The 22,074-nt window shown below is 36.4% G+C and overlaps 1 protein-coding gene across 4 annotated transcripts in view; it reads right to left on the bottom strand.

Annotated features, from left to right (window-relative positions):
* Positions 1 to 22,074, bottom strand: part of PCNX1 (pecanex 1) — a 255,281-nt gene that overhangs the window by 84,346 nt on the left and 148,861 nt on the right. For all 4 annotated transcript variants that reach the window (XM_069092081.1, XM_069092078.1, XM_069092079.1 and 1 more), the window contains 5 exons: positions 18,062 to 18,152; positions 15,778 to 15,835; positions 13,585 to 13,802; positions 10,677 to 10,830; positions 2,548 to 2,580 (listed from right to left, as the gene is read on the bottom strand). In XM_069092081.1, the coding sequence (XP_068948182.1) occupies positions 2,548 to 2,580; positions 10,677 to 10,830; positions 13,585 to 13,802; positions 15,778 to 15,835; positions 18,062 to 18,152 (554 nt within the window). The remainder of the gene's footprint in view (positions 1 to 2,547; positions 2,581 to 10,676; positions 10,831 to 13,584; positions 13,803 to 15,777; positions 15,836 to 18,061; positions 18,153 to 22,074) is intronic.

The raw sequence follows: 22,074 nt of genomic DNA, 5'->3' as shown, positions 1-22,074 counted from the left end.
CTATCAGGGGACCTTGAAATCTGGAACACCAATATGAATATAAGTACAAGCAGAAAAATGTAACGTTTCACCTAATCAATTCTTATATAAATGAACCATTCTACAAAAGGGTTTGGCAAAAATGAGTTAGTAGAATTATCTTCAATGTCACACCCAGAATTTGCAAATAAAAATTAATTATATTGTAGCTGGTAATTTATCTCTATTACCAAATATGAACAATTTCTTGGGAGCTGATAAGAATTTCTCAATGAGGGGCGGCCAGGTGGCTCATCGAGTAAGAGCACCGGCTCCAGTGTCGGGATGACCTGGGGATCAAATCCGGGCTCAGATACTCAGCACCACACCCAGAAATAACTGGCCGTGTAACCTTGAGCAAGTTATTTAACCCTGATTGCTTAAAAAATAAAAAGAATTTCTCAATGGCATCTCCAGGAATATTTCATGACTCATCTGCGGGGTCGGTAACAGGGTATTTAAAAAAAAATCTCTTCACGTTTGGTGCTTATTCCTAAAAATCATTAGGCATATTTAAAATATGAATTCATATATGTATATTTTTTTGTCTCTAGGTTGGTATTTTATCTAAATTGTTACTTTGGATTGTTAATGTTTGTGGAAGGTAGTAGACTTAGATTAAAAAAAGGTAGTGAGAATAAAGGGGCAAAGTCTTGATTAACTCAATCAGTCACTTATTCAGCAATCAATTACTAAGTATCATACACAAAACCCTCCACCCCTTAGGTCACTGGTAAAGTATAATTCCATAATTACTCAGTACCCAAGAAGAGGTCTTTTCATCTTGACTTGGGGCCTGTTCTCAGATTCCCTGGATCCCCTTCCATGGTCCCAGATTCTACCTGGATTCACTAGACTGTCACCTGGGTTCAACAGCAGACAGTTCCCAGTTCCTTGACCAGCTCTCTAGGCAGGGCCTGCTCCACACTGAAGTTCACAGGGTCTGGTCCATGTCAGATCCTTCACCATTTTTCTACTCCAGGGAATTCAAGGCTCAACTAAGCCACAAACAAAGTCTCAGCATCCTGGTCATGCTTCAGTCACCAGGGCTCCTGGCTCTGGGCTCCTGGGATCCTATTCAGAAGAAGTTCCACCACCACAAGTTCTCAGGACTCAGTTCTCCATTCTTCTGTAGCTGCTCTGCCAACAGATCTTGGTCTCAAGAAATTCTGACTGTGCCTTTCTGGGGCTTTTCCTTATATTCACACAGCCTGTTCCAGCCAACCCCTTCCTGTTATATCAGTAACAGGAGACAGTAGTTCATACCTTCTGTTTCCCCAACATAGGCTTGATCAGTTACTAAGTGCTAAGTACCTGCTACTTTTGCCAACACAAAGGGATCTTCAAATTCAAAATTACATTACCATTACATTCCACCCCTCCAGGATCCTTGGCCTTACAATCTCAATCTAAATGGCCATGGATCCTGGAACAAATAGAGGCACCATACTTTGTAATCCTTGCCAACTACGCCATAATGTAATGCCATGCACAAGCAGCTTTCCAGAAGAATGCTACTGTGAACAGCTTTTAAGTTCTGATTACACAGTATAGTGATCACTCTATTTATTCCATAACAAATCAAAGCAAAATTTTCAAAGAAAATCAATCACACAAAATAGCATCCACAATGTTACAACTTATCACAGAAAATCACAATATAATATTCACAAAAGAGTCTCAAAGTACAATAGTCAAAATCTTCCACTCTAGGGGCAAAGTCTTGATTAAGTCAATCAGTCACTTATTCAGCAATCAATTACTAAGTATCATACACAAAAACCCTCCACCCCTTAGGTCACTAGTAAACTATAATTCCAAAATTACTCAGTACCCAAGAAGAGGTCTTTTCATCTTGACTTGGGGCCTGTTCTCAGCTTCCCTGGATCCCCTTCCATGGTCCCAGATTCTACCTGGATTCACCAGATGGTCATCTGGGTTCAATAGCAGACAGCTCCCAGTTCCTAGACCAGCTCTCTGGGCAGGTCCTGCTCCACACTGAAGTTCACAGGGTCTGGTCCATGTCAGATCCTTCACCATTTTTCTACTCCAGGGAATTCAAGGCTCAACTAAGCCACAAACAAAGTCTCAGCATCCTGGTCATGCTTCCTCAGTCACCTGGGTTCCTGGGATCCTATTCAGAAGAAGTTCCACCACCACAAGTTCTTAGGACTCAGTTCTCCATTCTTCTGTAGCTGCTCTGCCAGCAGATCTTGGTCCAAGAAATTCTGCCTGTGCCTCTCTGGGGCTTTTTCTTATATACACACAGCATTAGCTTCCTGTTTCAGCCAACCTCTTCCTGTTATATCAGTAACAGGAGACAGGAGTTCATACCTTCTGTTCCCCCAACAGAGGCTTGATCAGTCACTAAGTGCTAAGTACCTGCTACTTTTGCCAACATAAAGGGATCTTCAAATTCAAAATTACATCACCATTACAGAGCGGTAGTATTGTGAGCCTTCATTCAGGCACTGACACTAAGGCGGGTTTGGTTAAATGCCGTATTTTATGTGGATTACAATAACTTACATGTCTAGGTGAAGAAGAATCTGGCTGGACACTCTGAAAATGAAACAGAAAGAATCAGAGCTAGATAAATTACATCACTGAGATTCTGCTCTCTTTAGAACCATTTATGAAAATGAAGGCACGAAGCAAAATCCAGACTTATTAAAATTTCTGCCTGTTAATTCCACTGAATGCAATCAGTACCACATATTGGATTCATTGTCATGGCAAGGAAATTATTTTTCTCCCTGAAACAAAGTATAGGAGGATATGTTCAAAATTGTGTATCCAGCTTAGTATTTATGACGTGATACATGCTAACATACGATTCATTATCTCAAAGCTTTAGATGTGTAAACTCTTCTCCTGATACAACATGTGCTGCCATAATATCATGTTAATTCTTTCCTATGACCAAGACTATAATAAACTTTTTTTGGTAGTAATATTTAAGTCATCCAATAGCACAGCAAAAACATTAAATGGTAATGTTCATAATAAAAGTAACATCTCAGTGGCATAGTGGATATGGTCAGAAGTCTTGAATTCAAATCTTGTTTCATAAACTGACTTAGCTATGTGATCCTAGGCAAGTCTGTTAGCCTACCTCAACCTCAATTTCTTCATCTGTAAAATGAAGACAATAACAAATAATGAATTGTATATTAACAGATATCACTTCATATATATTAAACTGGATACACAAAATGGAATTAGTGAAAGTGCAAACCTTAAAGTGTCACATAAATGCTAGCTATTATCATTTTAAGATTCAGTTTCCCATACCAATATTCAACTCCTCAACTATCACCTGTTCAAGATTAATTCCCACATCTCTATCTCCAGTACCAAATTCCTTTTACAGCTTCAAAGTAGCATTTGTTTCCTACTAGACATCTCTTTTCTGCTGACACTTCAAACAAACACAGCAAGATGTAGAGAGAAATCTGTGACATGAGAATGTATACATCATTCTTCTCAATTAACTCTCTGTCCAGTCCAGCCAACCAAATGCTGTTTCTCACACAAATGCACTCAATTTTCCAACTCCATAGCTTTCCACAGTCTTCCCCCCAAGCCTGAAATAACTCCTTTTCACCTCATCCTCTTAGAATCTCCAGCTTCCTTCAAAGCTCAGCTTAAAGTGCACCTACTCTGTGAGCCTCCCCTCACTGATCATCCTCATCTGCTAGCCTACACTACCTTTTAGGATATGCTTTTTAAAAATATACCTGTTCTTTGTACTCTTTAAACTGCAAGATCCTTGAAGGCAAAGTCTGCATATTCTTCAATTAAAAAAACATTAAGAGCATGAGAATGGGAGTGAGCAAACCTGCCAAAATCAGCTGCGATTTCCTCATCTGTAAAATGGGGGGAGGGGAAGTTGTTATATACTAGATAAAATTCTATAACTCACAAATTTCATCAATTAGCAATGTTTCTGAAGTACCCTAAAATCTACTCCATTAAAATCCCAAATGGAACCAATCTAAGGCTATGAATCTAGATTCCCTTCTGTTCACTCCCTCCCTCATTTTATAACTGATGAATTAAAAAAAGCATTTATTAAGCCTTAGGGCCAAGCACAGTGCTAAACTTTATGGTGAGAAGTATAAAATATAGAAGTTTGCTTGTTCCTTGTTCTCAAGGAACTTACATTCTAATTAAGGAAACAACACAAAAAGGAGTGGTAGCCAGGGAAAGAAACCCTAAGCTATAAAATATAAGGATATAATTAATTTTTAAGTTCTACCCTCAAATACCCTTCCTCCATCCATTCAGGGACCAATATTCTACTCTTAGTCTACATGTCCCGAACACCAACTGAGGACAAAGCTTTCTCACATAACATCAGAGGACATGTAGAAAACAACAAATCTAGTTCCAGAGAATATATAGTAATTAATTTCTAGACTCTTGGGTACAGATTAAAAAGCTAAAGGAATTAAAGAAGGAGGTCTTAGATAAATCTTCAAGGAATTATAAAATTTATAAAATTAGAGAAGAAAAATTATGGGAGGAGGGACCTACAACATGCTATGAGAGGCACAAAGTGTAAAGGAAGGTGATTATGCGTACATCTGGGGAAACAGGGAGGCTACTGCCACTAGGTGATTAAAATCCGTAAGGCTGAATAGTGCCTGGAATACCATGCTGGAAGTTTGGGTAAATTAAGTTCAGGTTTATCTATGATACTTTCTAATTATGATCATAGACAATTCATTTAACTTTGCTGAGCCTTAGATTCATCATCTGTAAAATGATGATAATTGCATTGTGCTACCTGTCTCACAGGATTGTTTTAAGGAAAACATTTTGTTAACCACAAGGGGCTAAATACATGTGAGTCATTATTACCACTATGGATGATAATACTATTATAATTATTACAACAAGCAAAAGAGAGGAGAGGGATAATTCTAGACAAGAGCAATGGTATAAACATGTTCAGAATGGGAAATGAGCAAGGTATATTTAGGGAACAATAAGGTTCAAGTGGGAAGAATCTGAAGGATTCATGTGAAGGACTCAAAGCATACTACTGGGATCAACTTGTGGAGTTTGAACTTCATCCTATAAGTAATAGTGAAATAATGAAGGCTTTTGAGCAGGAGAGTAACACTGCAAATGTAGCATTCTAGGAAGATTAGTAATACTGCCGGATATATTGGAAAAGAAAGCCTACAAGCAGGAAGATGATTCAGGAGGCTACTTTAATAATCCAGTCATGAGAACTGGATTAGGATGGTAATAATGGCAACTGAAAGGAAGAGACAGATTTGAAGAACATATCATAGAATTTCATTCTAGAACTTAGTGTCTAAGATAAGATGGGATCAGGTCAAAAATGACAGAAGTTGAAAGCCTGGTTGACAGGATGACACCATGAAGAAAAAGTGTAAAGAACAGAAACAGTGAAGTCAGAAAAGGAAACTTTTGTTTGTAGGGAGACTCTGTTTTAGAACTATTGAGTTCGAGGAGAGAGCAGGCCATTCCAGTGCCAAGTAGGTGGCAGGAGACAGAGAACTAGTACTTGAAGGTTAAGGAAGAAAATAAAGGAAAAATAATTTGCATCCAAGAGATCAGAAAAGTAGATTAATTCACGAAAAAGAGGCCATGGAAAGACAACAGTGACGAGGCCGAACCCATAAGAAATGACCAGTTGTAGCACAAGAAAAAGAGAAAAGGAGAGACAAATATAGTAAAAAGTCAATGAGAATCTGAACACGGTTCATCTAAGAAAGAGTTTTTAAATGGAGGAGGTGGTTTACAGGGCCAAATTCTTCGGAGGTCAAAGAATGAACAATAAGAAAAAACTTCCAAACCCGGAAACTAAGGGATTACTGAAAACTTCAGAAAGAAGTGAGATTGAAGCTAATCAAGCAGTAAATGGAATTGAGAAAAAGGAGGCAAAAGTATGGATCACTGACTTGAGAACACTGTCTAGTGAATATTAGGGCAAAAATAGGATAATAATAAAAACAGCTGACATTCATTAAGTGACCTTTATGCAACAATTCATGAGGTAGGCAATACAAGTGTTGTCATTATTATTTTACAGACGAGGAAACTGAAGCTCTGAGAGATCCAGTGATTAAGGTCATATGAAACCTCACTCAACAAAAAGACAGCGTGGGTCTGAGCCTAAGTCTTCACAGTCCAACTACAGTATGAGCTCTTCCCACCATACCACGGCACCCAAGTAAAGGTGAGGAGAGACTTACTTTTTAAATGAAGAGAGAAAAGAACCAAGAGGATGACCACTGTCGCTGGAACAAATCGGAGCAGATTGGGAATGGTGGGATTTTGAAGTCAATGACAAATCAGAGCAGATTGGGAATGGTGGGATTTTGAAGTCAATGACAAATCAGAGCAGATTGGGAATGGCGGGATTTTGAAGTCAATGACAAATCAGAGCAGATTGGGAATGGCAGGATTTTGAAGTCAATGACAAATCAGAGCAGACTGGGAATGGCGGGATTTTGAAGTCAATGACAAATCAGAGCAGATTGGGAATGGCAGGATTTTGAAGTCAATGACAAATGAGGAAGCTGGAGAGCTGGAAAGGGGAGATGATGTGGGGCAGATGCTGATGAGTTTGTTCTTTGTTTTTGGTCCTGTGATATTCTCTATGTGGATAATTCCCGATGGGTATATTGCCCCAATATACAAAGTGGAAATGTGGAGAGTGGCCCAGGGAACCAACAGATTGGCCAAATGATTTGTTCCCCTCCAATACATGGCTAGAGTGCGTCACAGGAAGATCTTGATCTTAGTTCTTCCAGACGCCAAAAGCTTTCTATCCATTACACCATGTTGCCAGATTATTTCTCTACACTGAATTTGGAGTGATCCGAGGGTATCCAAGTGTAGACATCACAGAGGAGAGCAAAAGAGCCAAAAGTGCTTAAATAAAACTAGGCAGGGCACTCATTCACATAAAGTTATGTCAATGAAAAAAAAATTCCCTTCAAGTATTGCTTGCATTATTCTCTTCTCCCCTGGATTCTATGCTGTCAAAGAGAAGAAGGGATAGTTATAAAAATACCTACATCCTGGCCTTCTACAGTGATAACCTTAATTAATATTTGAAATTTTCCCTATCCTATTCACTACTTACTAAAGACTCTCAGGGATATACAGCAAGATTCCAAAGTTAACTGGAGTCTAGGCCTAATATTAGTTCCTTTTCTTAGCAACACCTTGTTGCTAAAAAAGGCTATCTAAATAGAGGCTTTCCTTTTGTAACTGTAAGAGGAAAAGAGAAAGGAGAAATGATATTACTGGTTACTGGACTTTCAAAAAAATTCTTTATTTTCAAGTTTCAAATTTGATATTTATGTCTAGACCTCTATGAAAGAGAAAAAAAGCCTAGACAGCTAGGATAATACCTGTACTCTTAATGATTTGTCCTCAACCATCTTCTGAAGCACACTAATTCTAATACTGCCACCCACTCCCACTCTTAGGAAAGGGAGGAGAAAATAGGGAGAGCTTTACACAATAAGAATTGAGAAAGAGAAGCAGTCAAAAGTGTGCTTACTCTTAACACTTTTTTCTGAAAAGATCAACTTAGATCGGCATAAAGCAACCTGTTCATTTGAGAAATACCTTATATTTTACAGTAAAAAAAACTGCAGAGGAGGACATATGTAAGGAAATAATAGTTACTGTGATTTCACTGTCACCAGTAACTAAAAGAAAGGGAAAACATTACCAATGCATATCTGCACCTTCTTATCAACTTACTATCTTGGAAGGTAGCTCAGCACCCTGAAAGGTTAAATGATTTGCTCAGGATCACACCACCAGAATGTGTCACAGAGGGAATAGGAATCTGAGTCTTCCTCCATTTGAGACTAACTCACTATCTTTAACTACCTTTCATGCAGTTTTATATGCACCTAATACATGAATTAATTTTTCAAATAACTGTGACAGGAACGTAAAAGAATATACTGAGCACCTCTGACACAATGTTCACTGGCACTCTAGGGCAGGAACAGACTCTCTGTACCTGGCTCTAGTCTCCTAGTGAAGTGATGAAGAAGATCCTTTTTAACTGGCTGCATAGCTAGAAACTGGGTGACATTTAAAAGGCACTAGCCAGTCAGAGCCTTCTTCTTCTCTTGGTGTGACTTTTTTCCCTGCCTGGGAGCATGCCAGCTTTGAGAACAGACATGCTCCAATCCAGACTCTCCTGGTTAGGGCAAAAAGGAGAGACAGATTCTAAGGAGCAGCAAACACAAAGGGGAAGATGATGCTCAACGTGTTTCTGATTTCCAGTTTGTTTCCTTAGATACTCTGGGGAATTTTCCCCTTGGGTGACTCTGGGATCTCTCTTGGTTGAGCTAAGTTCTCTCTCTCCCACCTAAAGAGTTCATTCATTCACCTATTTTCTAGTCAAGTCAAATCAAAATGCACATATATTAAGTGTTTACTATATTCCAAGCAAATGCACTGAGCACTGGAAAAAACAGTGACTGTTCTCAAGGAGCTCACAGACTACAATTTATCTGATTTTTGTGTGCAATTTGCTTGGAGAAATAGGTTTACCATTCACTGTTTTTCATGATTTTTTTTTTGGTGTAACTAGCATTTGGTGGAAAGGAGTCAAGCCTATAGTTATGAGCTTAGGGTATCCTTGCTCTCCATAAGAGATAATGGCCAGTTAAGTGGTTAAAAATCTTTTTGAAGAAAGGTAGGGAAGATTCCAGAGACAGCTATCCAAGCATTCTCATGAGCCCCATATGGACAAAAATCCAGAACTGACTCCATTCCTGAACCTCAGTTCAGATAGCTCACTACAATCTTGTGAACTTTCAATGAAAAAAAAACAAAAACAAATGCTGAGGTAAAGACCTGAGGCCTGTATTCAAGGCCACATGCTGATCTCAGATAGGGAGAGCTATTCCTTTAGAGAATTGTTTCTCTTCTGAATGGAATGCTGCCCAGCAAAAAGAAGTCACACCAAGAAAAAAACAAGATCCTAGTGATCTAGGGCCCTTTGAATGCCTTCCCTTTTAACTTGCCACTTCTGGCTACACATCCAGTCAAAAATGGATCTTTATTTCATGGACATCAGAATAGATGCCATTAAAGAATGTCTTAAAGTCCCTTTGGAAATTTTATTAGAAACACGCTGTGCATGATGCTCTTAAGTACCGGGCTCATTGGCTAGTTCTGTTACATAACTGTATCCCAATATATTTTCAAATATTTTTTTATATTTTAAATATATAATACTAATATTTTAAAGGCCTTCTATGTGTCTTATCACATTAGCTATTAAAAATTTAAAGGAGAAAAGTAGGTCATTAGTTCAGAAGTATTTTGCTACCTCTATTTCCTGTAGCTTCATTCTGATCATGTCCTCAAACCATAATCCCTGAATGTTTTTCTTTATACAAATAAAGGTTAATTAAAGTGGTGCCTGCCATGTCTCAGAGGGGGTAGAATTGATCAATTCTCTCTGTTAGTTATTCAAAGGGCATGAGAGGGGTGGGTAGTGGTTAATACACTACCAAGGAGTAGGAGGTTTCTTTGTTGCTCCTCTGACACTACAGCAATTTTGTGTCTACTTTTGTGTCTACTATGAAAGCACCCTTCCGTCATTCCCTCTTTTTAAAGTATTAAGAAGTCATTTTCTCAGTGTTTTTATATATAACCTTTGGTTTCACCTGATTAGAACACCTTACCTAATCAGAAGAGATAATGCCCTACATTGAAATCTCTTCACATCACTCCAATTAAATGATTAACCAGTTCCTAAAATTTTCTAAAGACTGATCAGGCTAAGAAAAAATTTCCCCAGAAACTGATTAGGTTAAAGATCAAACAGAGCAAAAATGTATCATTTACTAATTCAATTCAAAGTTATTTTGGGTTAACTTTAACCAAATTGAGAGAAGAATCTTTCCAGGGAGTGGTGAAAAAGGGATTAAACAGTTATAGCAAAATGGTTCTCCAAAGGTACCTAGGAAATTATTTTGTTTGACAAATCAAAACTATTCTAAAATCTGTACTTCTATATTTCATCTTGACTATGGAATCTTTTTTTTCTGAACCCTATACATTTTAACTAGAAAAAATGTTTGGTCACAGAACTTTTTGAATGCAAGACAGCTCTCTATCCTATTTGTATTTCTCTCTAGAGATACTTTAAAAAAATTACTTAATTTTTTTAAGTTTTTGTTCCTGGAATTTGTTCCTGGAAGATTTGTGTCAAAAATGCAGGGTACTGAGCATTTCTTCTACAAGACAAAATACGTGGTCTCAGCTTAAGCTAACAAGTCCCCAACAGGTCAAAGCACATATAAATGGAGAATGTGAGATATTACTTGAAAGAAAAAAGGTAAGTTAGGATTATAAAATATGCATATTGCTGCTTTTAACTTATATGCAAAAAATTCTTGGTTTTTCCTGTGTACTTCTAGAAAACAGCATTTTAAGAAGTAGCCATTACACACTGACATTTGTATTTAGGTTTCTGACCCCTCCAAATCCCAAATGCTCTCCACTACCCAATCAAACTCTAATATCCAAATAGGCTAAGTCCAAAAGTTAGCATTTCACTATGAATTCAGTTTTATAAATGTATGTATACATGCTTATTCTACTTATCTCTAGCATTACAGAAAACTGGATACCTTAAGCAGTGAGTACTGACAACTGGCTATCACCAGGCAGAACTGGAAGACCCAGATATCCCTGAAGAAGCCTTGTATAAGGAGGACAGATCCCAAAAAAGCAACAAGAATAGCCAGGATAACAGCCAACACATTTTCTAGTATCTCACGATTCCTGAAAAAAAAAAGAAAAAATTAAACCTAGTGAACAAAGTATTTTCCTAAGTTCTAGAAGGTAGGCAGGGAAAAGAAAGGGAAGTTATTAATATAAAGCCATAATATTTATGTAGGGATAGTTTTCTAGAGTTCTGTATAAATTAGTAATATTCTAGATTACCTTCCATTTTTAAAGAAACTAATAAGAATAAAATTACTGTATATTACATTAATCTAAACAGAACATGCTATACAGAAATGTTAATCTTTTAACACAAAGTTCATACATTTTAATAAAAAGAAATTAATTCACTTCTATTAAAATGCTATAGTTTTAGAGGGCATGTCACTGTGCTATTTATCAAAATAAATACTAAAAGAGCTTAGAGAGCTAAAAATGCTAAGCAGATTATCAAAAGAGGTTAAATTTAAAATCTAAGCCTTAAAATATATTTTATTAGAAGAATAAATGAGGTTCTATATTACAAATCTCATTACATAAAGTCAAGTTTTACCCTTGCTATAAATACCAATTAAGTCTTTCTCTTTAATCCTGATCCAATTTAGAAAATAACCTAGTTTCATCACATTATATAAAAATTTTAAGAATATTACTTGATAGAACATTGACAATTTTCATTACAATTAATTATGATAGACATTAAAATAAGGTAAGATAAATGACAATAATAATAATTATAATATATTTATTATAATAAAATAAGGTAAGATAAATAATAATAATAAACACAATGAACGTATTAGTGATGATGGCCAGGGCATGTGATAGGTCTAGAAAGAAACTAAAGGTATTATAATTGTTAGTTCTCATGTAACAGTTACAAGGTATTCGTAGAAGATTCAATAATATATCCAAAATTTTGAATCCTTTATCATTCCATTTTAACTTTATAAAACAGTCTTTATAACTTTGTTCTGGCTACAAACAACAGATGTGAGGCCTCCTAATCATTTCACTTATGTTCAAGAGGGTATCTTGTTTGATCTCAGCATTCAAGAAGAGGAGAATATGCCACCGTATACCCTCCACTCTATTCTATTTGGGGTAGCAGTACTCTTGTAGTTTGGTCTTAAGGAGAAATATTTAATTGTATAACTTCATATTAAGTATAACCATCACTTGTGAAGGACCTAATAGTTGATGGATTCACAGATAGATTTATCTCTTATGATCCTGGCTATTTATAACAGTCACAGGAAAAAAATTTTTTTTGTTAAAAACATGACTATTTAATATTTTCATAAATAATTATTTCTGCACATAATGTACCAATATTAAGTTCACATCTGGAGGCCCTCCAGGGAGGCAGAAGTCAGAGAAAAGAGAACTCTTTCATCAGGTTTTGTCTCAGACTTTTGTCTCCTGGAGGGGTCCTATCCCTTATCTCTCTTCTTTCTCAGTACCAATGTCACCCCCAAAGTGGGGCAGACCTCCAATGTCACAATTCCCTTAGGAAGGAAGCCTGGTCTGGGCAACCACTCAGCAGACAGGCCAGCACAGACGGGATGGCAGGAGGGGCCACTTTGCAGGAGCTGGAGGGTAAAGACAGAGGTGGCAGAGGTGGGAGGGCCAGGCCCCCAGCAAAGGACTCCTAGACCAGGCTAGGGACTGGAAGCTGCAGCAAGGCCTGGCAAGGGCACTGATGCAGAGCACAAGAAGCAGGGAGCTATAGAGGTGGAGGGGGAGGCCTGGAGGAGGGCTGGGGGGGGGGCCTCAGGTCCTGCAGCCAGTGCTTCAGCTTCATGTGATGATTCTGGAACCGGGATTTTATCTGAAATTCAGACAGTTGCATCTTGCCCACCAACTTGGCAGCCACCAGGTAGTGGTAGCCAGGTAGTGGTGGGGTTTGAAAGAGCTCTCCAGAGTGCTGATCTGCTTGGTCATGAAAGCCATGCGAAGGTGGTGGACTCCGGCCATGGGGCTCAGGCCCTCCGAAGACCTGCAGCTGCCACGGCTGATCTCAGGGGAAACCTCCTTGCCCAGAGACCTGGATTTGACTGAGGACCCTCCGACGGCAGTGGTGGATAGTTCTGGGGCCTGGGAACTTGTGCCTTCTGACCCTGAGGTATCAGGGGGACCACAAAAAGATCCCCAAGAGGACCTGGGAATCTCAGCCTACTGCTCTGGTGGAATCACCTTGGCCAAGATGTGAGGGTCTCTGGCTGCTCTGGGAGAACTATTCCACAGAGAATGGGGCCTTCGTCATCAGGAGGATGCTGAAGGGGACGTATTGACTCCCACGGGACAATTTTTAAATACAGTTAGAAGAACTACAGAAAAATATGGAGTGGGGAGCCACAAAGAACATCATTTGAATATGATGAAAACATTCCCACTGATACTTTTATAGAGGATAAGCATATTTAGTGATGGAAAACTTTAAACAACATCTAGCCCAATCCTCATTTTACAGATAAGGAACCTAAGGTTCAGAAAAGTTATATGCTTTGCCCATGATTGCTAAGGTAATTAAATGATAAAGTCAGGATATGAATCCAAATATATAGTATTTTTTATTATATTTTTTATAGCATCAATCATTTATGAAATGCTTCACATGTGTTAGACACTATTCTAGTCACTGAGAACAAAAACAAAAATGAAACCATTCTTCCCCTGAAGGAACTTACATTTTATTGGAATGCTTCCACTCTCTATAATGAAGTTTATTATAATCAAAGGGAACTTGTATTTTTACTACTATCAAAGGGCAAAGATGGATGTAACTTAAAAATTACGATATATCCTCACCTATCAAACAGGGCTAAAAGAGTAAGTCTGTCAAAGTTAATGCTAATCCAAAGTTGGGGAAGAATCCAAAAACGATAGTAGTGTTCTACTTTCTGGGCAGCTTCTTCTTGTGGTTGCATATGTTCCTGCAGGTCAGGGCTTAAATCTATATCTTGTTGCTCCAACAAATCTGGATCAATAGTCAACAGTCTATTCAATCGAATCTGGGGAAGAGAGAGCTACAAGAAGGTTAGCATGGAAAGTATGTCTTAGTCATAACACTTCCAACTCACAGTTCAAGAGCTGACTACACAGTTTCATTTATTTTCTTCCTCATTTCTTGCCCTCTTTGGGCTATTTCATTTACTGTTAAGAAATTCAAGGAAGTGAGAACCAGAAAGAAGAAAACATGAAATCTCTATCAGCAAATTGTTCTATGGTAAAAGGCTTAAAGATTTAACAGGGAAGGGGTTTGAAAAATGATGGTTTTTTTGGTTCATTTGTGAATATCTATTAAACTTCTCTGTTCACTAAAACCACTACAAAATCACTAGCATCCTAACTGAATGGTCATTTATAAAGCCATGTTATCTCTTTAGTATATAACTGTGGCATTCTTCATAGCAAATCTCAATTCTTTTTGGCTAAATTTCAATGCTTTGATCTCATTTCTTTGCAATGTTGCATTTAGGCCATCCACTCATCAAACGTTACTTTAAAAAAAATGTGTGTATGTGTATACACACACACGTGCAAATGCGTTTTACACGTGCATGCGCGCACACACACACACACACACACACCCTTACATTTTATTTTTTGTTGACCATTTGCTTCCCAGACCCCCTATCTTTGAAAATAATCAATCTACTGGGCTATCTATAAACTCAGGGTTTTGCTTTAGCAGTAAAAAAAAAATAAAGTCACCTTGTGTCAAAAAAATAAAAATAAAAAAGAGTTTATATGCAGCAAAATTAAATGGAGGATAAAAAAAAAGATCTTTTTACCTTTTTGCCTCACAATGTGGTTTCTATAAATTTGCTATAAGAAAAAATTAAAACTCTATACTCTTCTCAACATCAACTCTGAATGTCTTGTTTGGTCAAATAATTTTTCTTTCTATAACCGATATATTCCTCTATGCATTCATAAATGCAACTCTCTTCTTTTTTTGGGGGGGGGGGGCTGGGCAATTGGGGCTAAGTGATTTGTCCAAGGTCACAAGGCTAGGAAGCGTTAATTGTCTGAGGCCAGATTTGAACTCAGGTCCTCCTCACTCCAGGGCTGGTGCTCTATTCACTGTGTCACCTAGCCCGCCCCACTGCAACTCTCTTTTGCCTGAAATTTTCTTCCCTCTCCTTTCTGCTAATCTATATTCCTCAAATCCTTTAATACCTTGTTCATAACTCACCTCTCTTCCATCCCATTCTATCACATTACTATTTGGTGTTCTTTCAGCAATAACATACAATGAAGCAATTAATCAATTTCTTAAACTATTTACCAAGCACTGTGCTGGACACTAGGGATACAAAGACAAAAATCAAACATCTGTCCCTGTCCCTCAAAGAGCTTACATTCTATTTACAGAGTAGCTAGTACTACATTAGCTTGAACTTGTTACTTCCTAAAGGTTTTATGTAAATTTACATTCTCCAATTAGATTTAAATCTATCTGAGGTTTAAGGAGATGTCATTTACTACTTTAAAAAAAAAATCTCATAAAGCCAAGTATGGTTTTGTTGTTGCTGTCATTCAGTTGTTCAATTGTGTCCAAATCTTCTTAATCCCATGGACCACAGCATGCCAATACTATACATTGGATTTTCTTGGCAAAGATACTGAAGTGCTTTTTTATTTTAATGTTGTTGATTAAAGGTCTGTTAAATAATATTAACTATAATTCAATAAATCACTACTATTTCAGACAAAATCATGATACAAAAATCCTATTTATGGATTTTTACAGTTAAATTTTTCCTACATTTATCAAAAATTTAATTTAGAGAGAAGGCATACATTTACATATCCCCACATCAACCTTTAAATTTTATTGGTCTACAAATAAGTTTAACTTATAAAGTTCACTTTATAAAATAATACTATAATAACAAATAAAAGTTAAGAACATAGCATTTCAATCTTCAGTAATTCACTTGTATTTCACCAAACCTCAAAGTTGCATCAACTTGTAAATACAAATATAAAACCTACCACATCATGGGGATAAAATCGAACTGAGGTAGAACTGGATACATGAGAGTCCGTGTCACTAAAACAAAATGAGAAACATTTTAGATTATATTTTTTGTAAGCAAATCTCCAGAAATGAGACATGTACTTATATAGTGATTTTTCCATTTGTAAGTTCCAAAACATAGTATATGATTAACAAATACATGATTCAAAATAAGTTTCCATTGTGCAACTATTTTCATATTTTAAATGTCCAAGCTAATTCTTAATGTTTATGGTACATCTTTTTTCTTTCTCTTAGTCTTGTTATGACAATTAAGTATTTCCATTTTCTCTCTACTCTTGAATCAATATACAATGCCAGTTTAATCAAAAGTTTTATTAATTAAAATATACTACTAGGTAGGCTAGAAAAGGTATTAAGTCATGAGAGTTTCTGTGTTTTTTTTTTTCATTTTGGCAGAGTGTGCTTTGAAATTTGACTTTTCAAAAAGCTTGGAGATGATAGTATCATACTTATTGGGGATAATAAACTAGGGTTATAGGGCTCGTTTTACAACTGAGGAAACAGAAGTCCTGAGGAGTTAAGTGGACTTCCTAAGGTGACAGAGCTAATATAGAGCAGAACAAGGAGCACCAGGTCTTTGAATTCTAAATCCAGTGCTCTTTCTACTATGCTATGATATCTCTCATATGACCTTAAAGCAGAAGGGTGATATAACAGATAAATGCTTGGACTTAAGAGTCATAAGGGACCCGGGTTTGATTCTGGCTTCTCACATGTCACCATGATAAAGTGACTTAAATTTTTCTAAGCCTCAGTTTCCCCTCAGTAAAATAACAATAAAACCTCTGAAATCTATTTCATAGGGTTATTCTGAGGTTCAATTGAGTTAATGTATGCAAAACCTACAGAAATGTCAAAGTTCAATTATCCTAATACTGTTTAATACCCTCCTAGTAAGCTATTGTGGGTTTTTTTGCTTTTTTTTTAGATGGCAAACAGGATTAAGTGAATTGCCCAAGGTCACACTGCTAGTAAGTATTAGGTGTCTGAGGCTGCATTTGAACTCAGGTCCTCCTGACTCCAGGTCCGGTGCTCTATTCACCGTGCCACCTAGCTGCCCTCTAGTAAGCTATTTTAAACACATACACACACACATACACTCTTCAATGATGTACAACTTCAAAGATAACTGATTATTAAAATGAAGTTCAAAAAGAAAAAAAGTCTTAGAACTTCAATCTAATCTCAACCATTTAAACAACATCTTTACACACGAGCAAAATAATTTTAATGGCAACTTCACTAGGGAAAAGATAATTGAGGAGAGGCAGAAAAATAAACAACTTTGTAATGATTCTAAAACTCAGCGAACCTGATTAGCAACGATAAATCCACACCAAACACCTAGAATATACTTCAAATTCATCCCCAATTGTTGGAATTCTTCTCTATTCAAAATTCAGCTTAGTTGCCATTTCCTCTAAGAAGCCTCTGCTCTTTCCAGCAGAAAATAGTCCCTCCATCCTAGAGCTAATTTATGTTAATCTCCCTTTTGCCCCAGGACACACCTCATTGAATACTTATTTGTATACATGTCATAATAGATGACAAACTCCTTCAGGGAAGGGATGATATGTATTTTTCATGCAGCACGTAGGGATTCCAGAGCAAATACTTAGTAAATTTGTTACTGAAATTGAATTTGCATCCCTGTCAACTACTATCATTTTTTTGTATTTCATTCCTAAGAAAAATACTAAATGTGAAAAAAAATCTTCATTTTTAGAAATGGTCTACATAAAACTGGTGATATGTAAAGTCTAAATTCTTTTATTAAAAAATGAACAAACAAAACACACGACACATTTGACAGCCCTCAGAAGGAAATGTGATTTTTAAAAAGAGAAAACATAAAAAAGTTGATGACATGCAACTTAAATTAAAACACTTTATTGTAATTTTTTCCATATAAGTATTGTTTAGCATAATATCAGAAAATGTAGTTAAGTCCTGAAACCATATTACAAAAGAATTCTTCCCTGCAAGAAAAAAAAATATATATATAAAGGAAAACTTGAATTCTGATATTTTTAAAATATTTCTTCCCAATTTCCAAGGGAAGTGTCTCTAAATAAAAAACTCTTTAGAAAATGAGCTGACAAATTAACAAAATCTGCATGAATATAAAGGCTTTTATAACCATACTGATGATTCAAGGCTCAGAAACTTTAGTTCAAACCATTTGGCTAAAAAAGAAAAAAAAAGTTATTAATTTGAAATTGAATGTGCACACACCAGATATTGGAGGCTCTTCTTGCTGCTGGTTCAAAATTCACAAGTGACATGTCACAGCCACCAGTCTCATAAAGTGTAGAAGAGAACTTACCTACCAAAAAAAAAAAGGGGAGGGGAGAAAAAGAGGGTGAAGAAAAAGGGCTATTAGAATAGGGGTACAGCTTCCACTTTCCCTTTTGCTCTATAGCTAATATAACTGCTAAATAATGACCAAAAAGCAACATAAAATTCTATAGGTCATCTATTTCCTAAATCATCAGTACATAAAATTTGACATGTTATAAATGGAAATGAATATCATATAAGTCAGAACTTCAACATATAAGGTATTAAAATGGAATCAAAGTAAATATACTTAGGCAGTTTTGCAGTTGTTTATAAAATGTATTTGTCTCATTTCAACCTAACCAAACTCAGTATAATAAAGCTAGATAGAATTAAATGAATTTAATATTCCTTACAGATGATCTAACCAACTTGTCAATAATGTCAAGAGGCAATTACTGTATATAGCAAGTCTGCTTTAAGTTTAATAAGAAATAATAAAATTCCAAATTAACTTCAATGCTTACGAATTTAGAGTTTTGTAAGAAAAAAGTTAATCAAAAGACCAATCAATTATGCTAACATCAACATTAGCTCTAGTTCAAGATTAGTTAACAGTATAGTAATTTACTAATCTATTACAAGTCATGTGACTGGAAATTTAAGAAAATTCGGCAACAATTATTTAGAACATAGACCTACCTAACAATTGCCACAAAATACACATAGAAAAAAAAACATTTTTTAAATGACAACTGTCCTAAGTAGATTACATCTCAAAAATCAATTACAACTAACTCAGTGGGACATTAAATTGTTTTGTTCTCATAGAAATTTAAGTAAAAAAAAACAAACAAACAAAAAACCCAAAACATTGCTCTAAATAATAACCTGAAGGATTTCTGGGTGCTCAAAGATATTTAATTATTAGTGTTTGCTTTACTTCAAATGAATGAATTGACTGATAAAGGAATTTTCCTCCAAAGCAAACTTCCCCTAAGATTTACAGACCAGAAAAGGTTGGACAATAACATATGAGTCACTGAGAAGCTAGGTGACTAGCCCTGGGTAAAGTAGCCAATAAGGGCAAGAAACTGGACTTACACTTCAAATCTTCTTGACTCTAAGACCAGTTTTCTATCCACTAAGCCAAGCTGCCTCTGCTCCAACCTGAACACACAAAAAAATTCTTCAAACCCAGAAAGGCGAGAGAGAGATAGAGAAAGAGAGACAGACAGACAGAGAAAGAGAGAGACAGACAGAGACTGAGAGACACAGAGAGACAGACAGAGAGACACTGACAGAGAGAGACAGAGAGATACAGATACAGAGAAAGACAGGGAGAGAGACAGAGAGACAGAGAAAGAGAAAGAGACAGAGAGAGAGAGAAAGAGAGAGAGGACGAAAAAGAAGGAAAACAAAAAAATACAATCCGTATACTCCTCTCTCTTCTGTCAGTTTCCAATTATAAGCACCGGATTCTTTGGTTTGGTACTGTTGCTGACTTTTAAAGCCAAGACAAAGACTAGGGTTTGTTTTTGTTGTTGTTTTAATTATTATGACTTTTGAGATAGGAGGGTGAGGGAAGATGAAAACTCAAGTTCAACTCTCTTCCTTAGTTATAACAATCAAGATTATTAAAGAAGAGACTTTTAAAAAAATATATATTTATTTTGAAACTTTTTAAAAGCACTTTTACTTTGGGCCTCAAACCCCAGGCCATGTTAGACCTTGGTTTGAAGGTATCCCTTAAAAGAGAATTTCCTTACATAATAGATATTTTAGGTTAGGAGAAAAGTATTTTTTGACATTTCAGGAAAAGAATGATTATCTATTTTGTGGATTATGCAGACCGTCTGTCTTTTGGTTTTAAACACTTCGTAGAAAGAAGGTAGATAAATAAATAGGATAGACAGATCAACATGTAGATAACTAGATAGAGATAGACATATAGATATCTTTCCATATATAGATACACAGATATCAGCAACTTTAGAAACTGAATGGAAGAACTAAACTAAAAGAGAAATCAGTCTGGCTACTTCCCAGCAGTTTTAACGAAAGGCATTTTGTTTTATTTGGGGAAGGGAGAAGAGGATTGTGACAACTGGAGAGTGGGAGAATAAAAAACAAAATCCAATTAACTTTTTTGCTAACATTTAAAACTTGAGATCACATGCAAATTATTACTATTCCATGCAATATTTGTTCTCCCACTGGCATCAGATAATTAAGAGCTGGCTAGTCTACCAATTTGCTTTCATTTTTCAAATTATTGATCAAAATTTATTTTTCTATTTCTAGGTTTTTTTCAAATAGAAATTAATTGTTTTATACAGAATCCTCTCTTATGGTCTGCTGGGTATAAAAAAAATTTCTGGTTGACATGAGTAGAATTTATAAGCCCATGTTAAACTGATGCACAAATATAAAAAAATTCAAATATAAAGAAAATGTCTAAACTGAGATGTATTAAAATAGTAAATGCTTTATACTTTGGAAATAAAATTTCTGTATAATGTAATATAATTTGAATATGAAAGAACTCCATGGTAATATGAGTATTGGGATAATGTGATAAGACTCATCCAGCAATACTCAACAATTTTCTTTTAAGTTAAAAAAGAGCTTATTAACAGAAAAGGGCAGGATCAGTTGGTGGGCCCCTGACTAGGCCAACCTAAGAAATCAAACACAGCTTTTATAGAAAGGAGAAAGCATCTTCTACTCGAGGGCAAAAATACTGGATCATGAAAACATAAAGAGGTGGGATTAGTGCCACCTCAGCTCCTCCCCAAGTAATTTTGATTGGTCTACCTACCTCTCAAATGAGGAGATGAGCTAAATGAGCATGCCTGGCAACTTGGCCAGATGCTCAATAAAAAAAATGGGATTAGCACCAAGGAGATGCTATGAGAGTGAATACCCTCTCTCCTTCAGGACCACCCTCCCCGAAGTCAAGCAAGATTAAGAGATGGGGTCACTTCAGAATAACTCTGCATTAGTGACTTATTTTATACAACATCCCCCCTTTGGTGCTAATCAGACTCACACAATCAGATCTACATTGTTCTACTATCCTCAACTCATCATCCTCATCTCAGCTGCTTGTGCCAAAACAATATGAGTATGTATTAGCTTTAAACTACAGAACTTAAATTTACAACAATAAATAATCGTAATGTGTATTAAAAAAAAAATCACAATCCCATGTTTCCTTCAATGTCCTAAAAGCCAAACCAACTTAGTTAAGCAGAGCCATAATTTCATACATCTGTGGGAAACGATGGGAGGAATTTTGTTTCCACATAATTAAAAGTGCTCCTATCTCTGATAGCAGAATGTGAGTCAGAGGTGACTGGTTTTAATCAGAGCTAGCAGGGACAAGCTCCTGATCAGGCAGTGGTTAGGTCTATATGCATGTTTCCCAGGCTATGTGAGGAGAGCATTACGCAGGCAGTTCAGGAGGTTGCACCTAGCCAAAGGAAAACAAGGCTTTCGGGAAACTCTAAAGGAAGCAGTATAAAAGGGCTCACATTTGTCTGAGTCAGCATACTCCATTAAGGGAGCTTCCCATTTATTAAAAAGAATAAATGAAAAAAGTAATGAAAACCTTCCTGGATTTACAATATGTATTATTTATTCTTAGACTGAGCATGTTTGTAACACATCCCTTAAGGAGACAAACCCTGTTAAATAGGTTCTAGAGGTAAACTAAATTACAGATTAAACTAGAGGACTCACCTTGTACTAAAGTGTGTGTGTGGGGGGGGGTGCAGTTAGGTGGCACAGTGAGTAGAGCATAGACCCTGGAGTCAAGAGGACCTGGGTTCAAATCCGGCCTCGGACACTTAACACACACAAAAAACTAGCCGTGTGACCTTGGCCAAGTCACTTAACCCCAACTGCCCTCCAAAAAGCAAAAAAAAAAAAAAAAAGTGAGAGATGTGTATGTTTTAGCCTGTAGA

This window comes from Petaurus breviceps, unplaced genomic scaffold, assembly GCF_028583685.1.
Source record: "Petaurus breviceps papuanus isolate PSGF00001 unplaced genomic scaffold, PetGlider_PUasm1.0 189, whole genome shotgun sequence".
Classification (NCBI taxonomy): domain Eukaryota; kingdom Metazoa; phylum Chordata; class Mammalia; order Diprotodontia; family Petauridae; genus Petaurus; species Petaurus breviceps.
The sequence above is the reverse complement of the archived record's forward strand: the minus strand, read 5'-3'. Positions and strand labels throughout refer to the sequence as shown.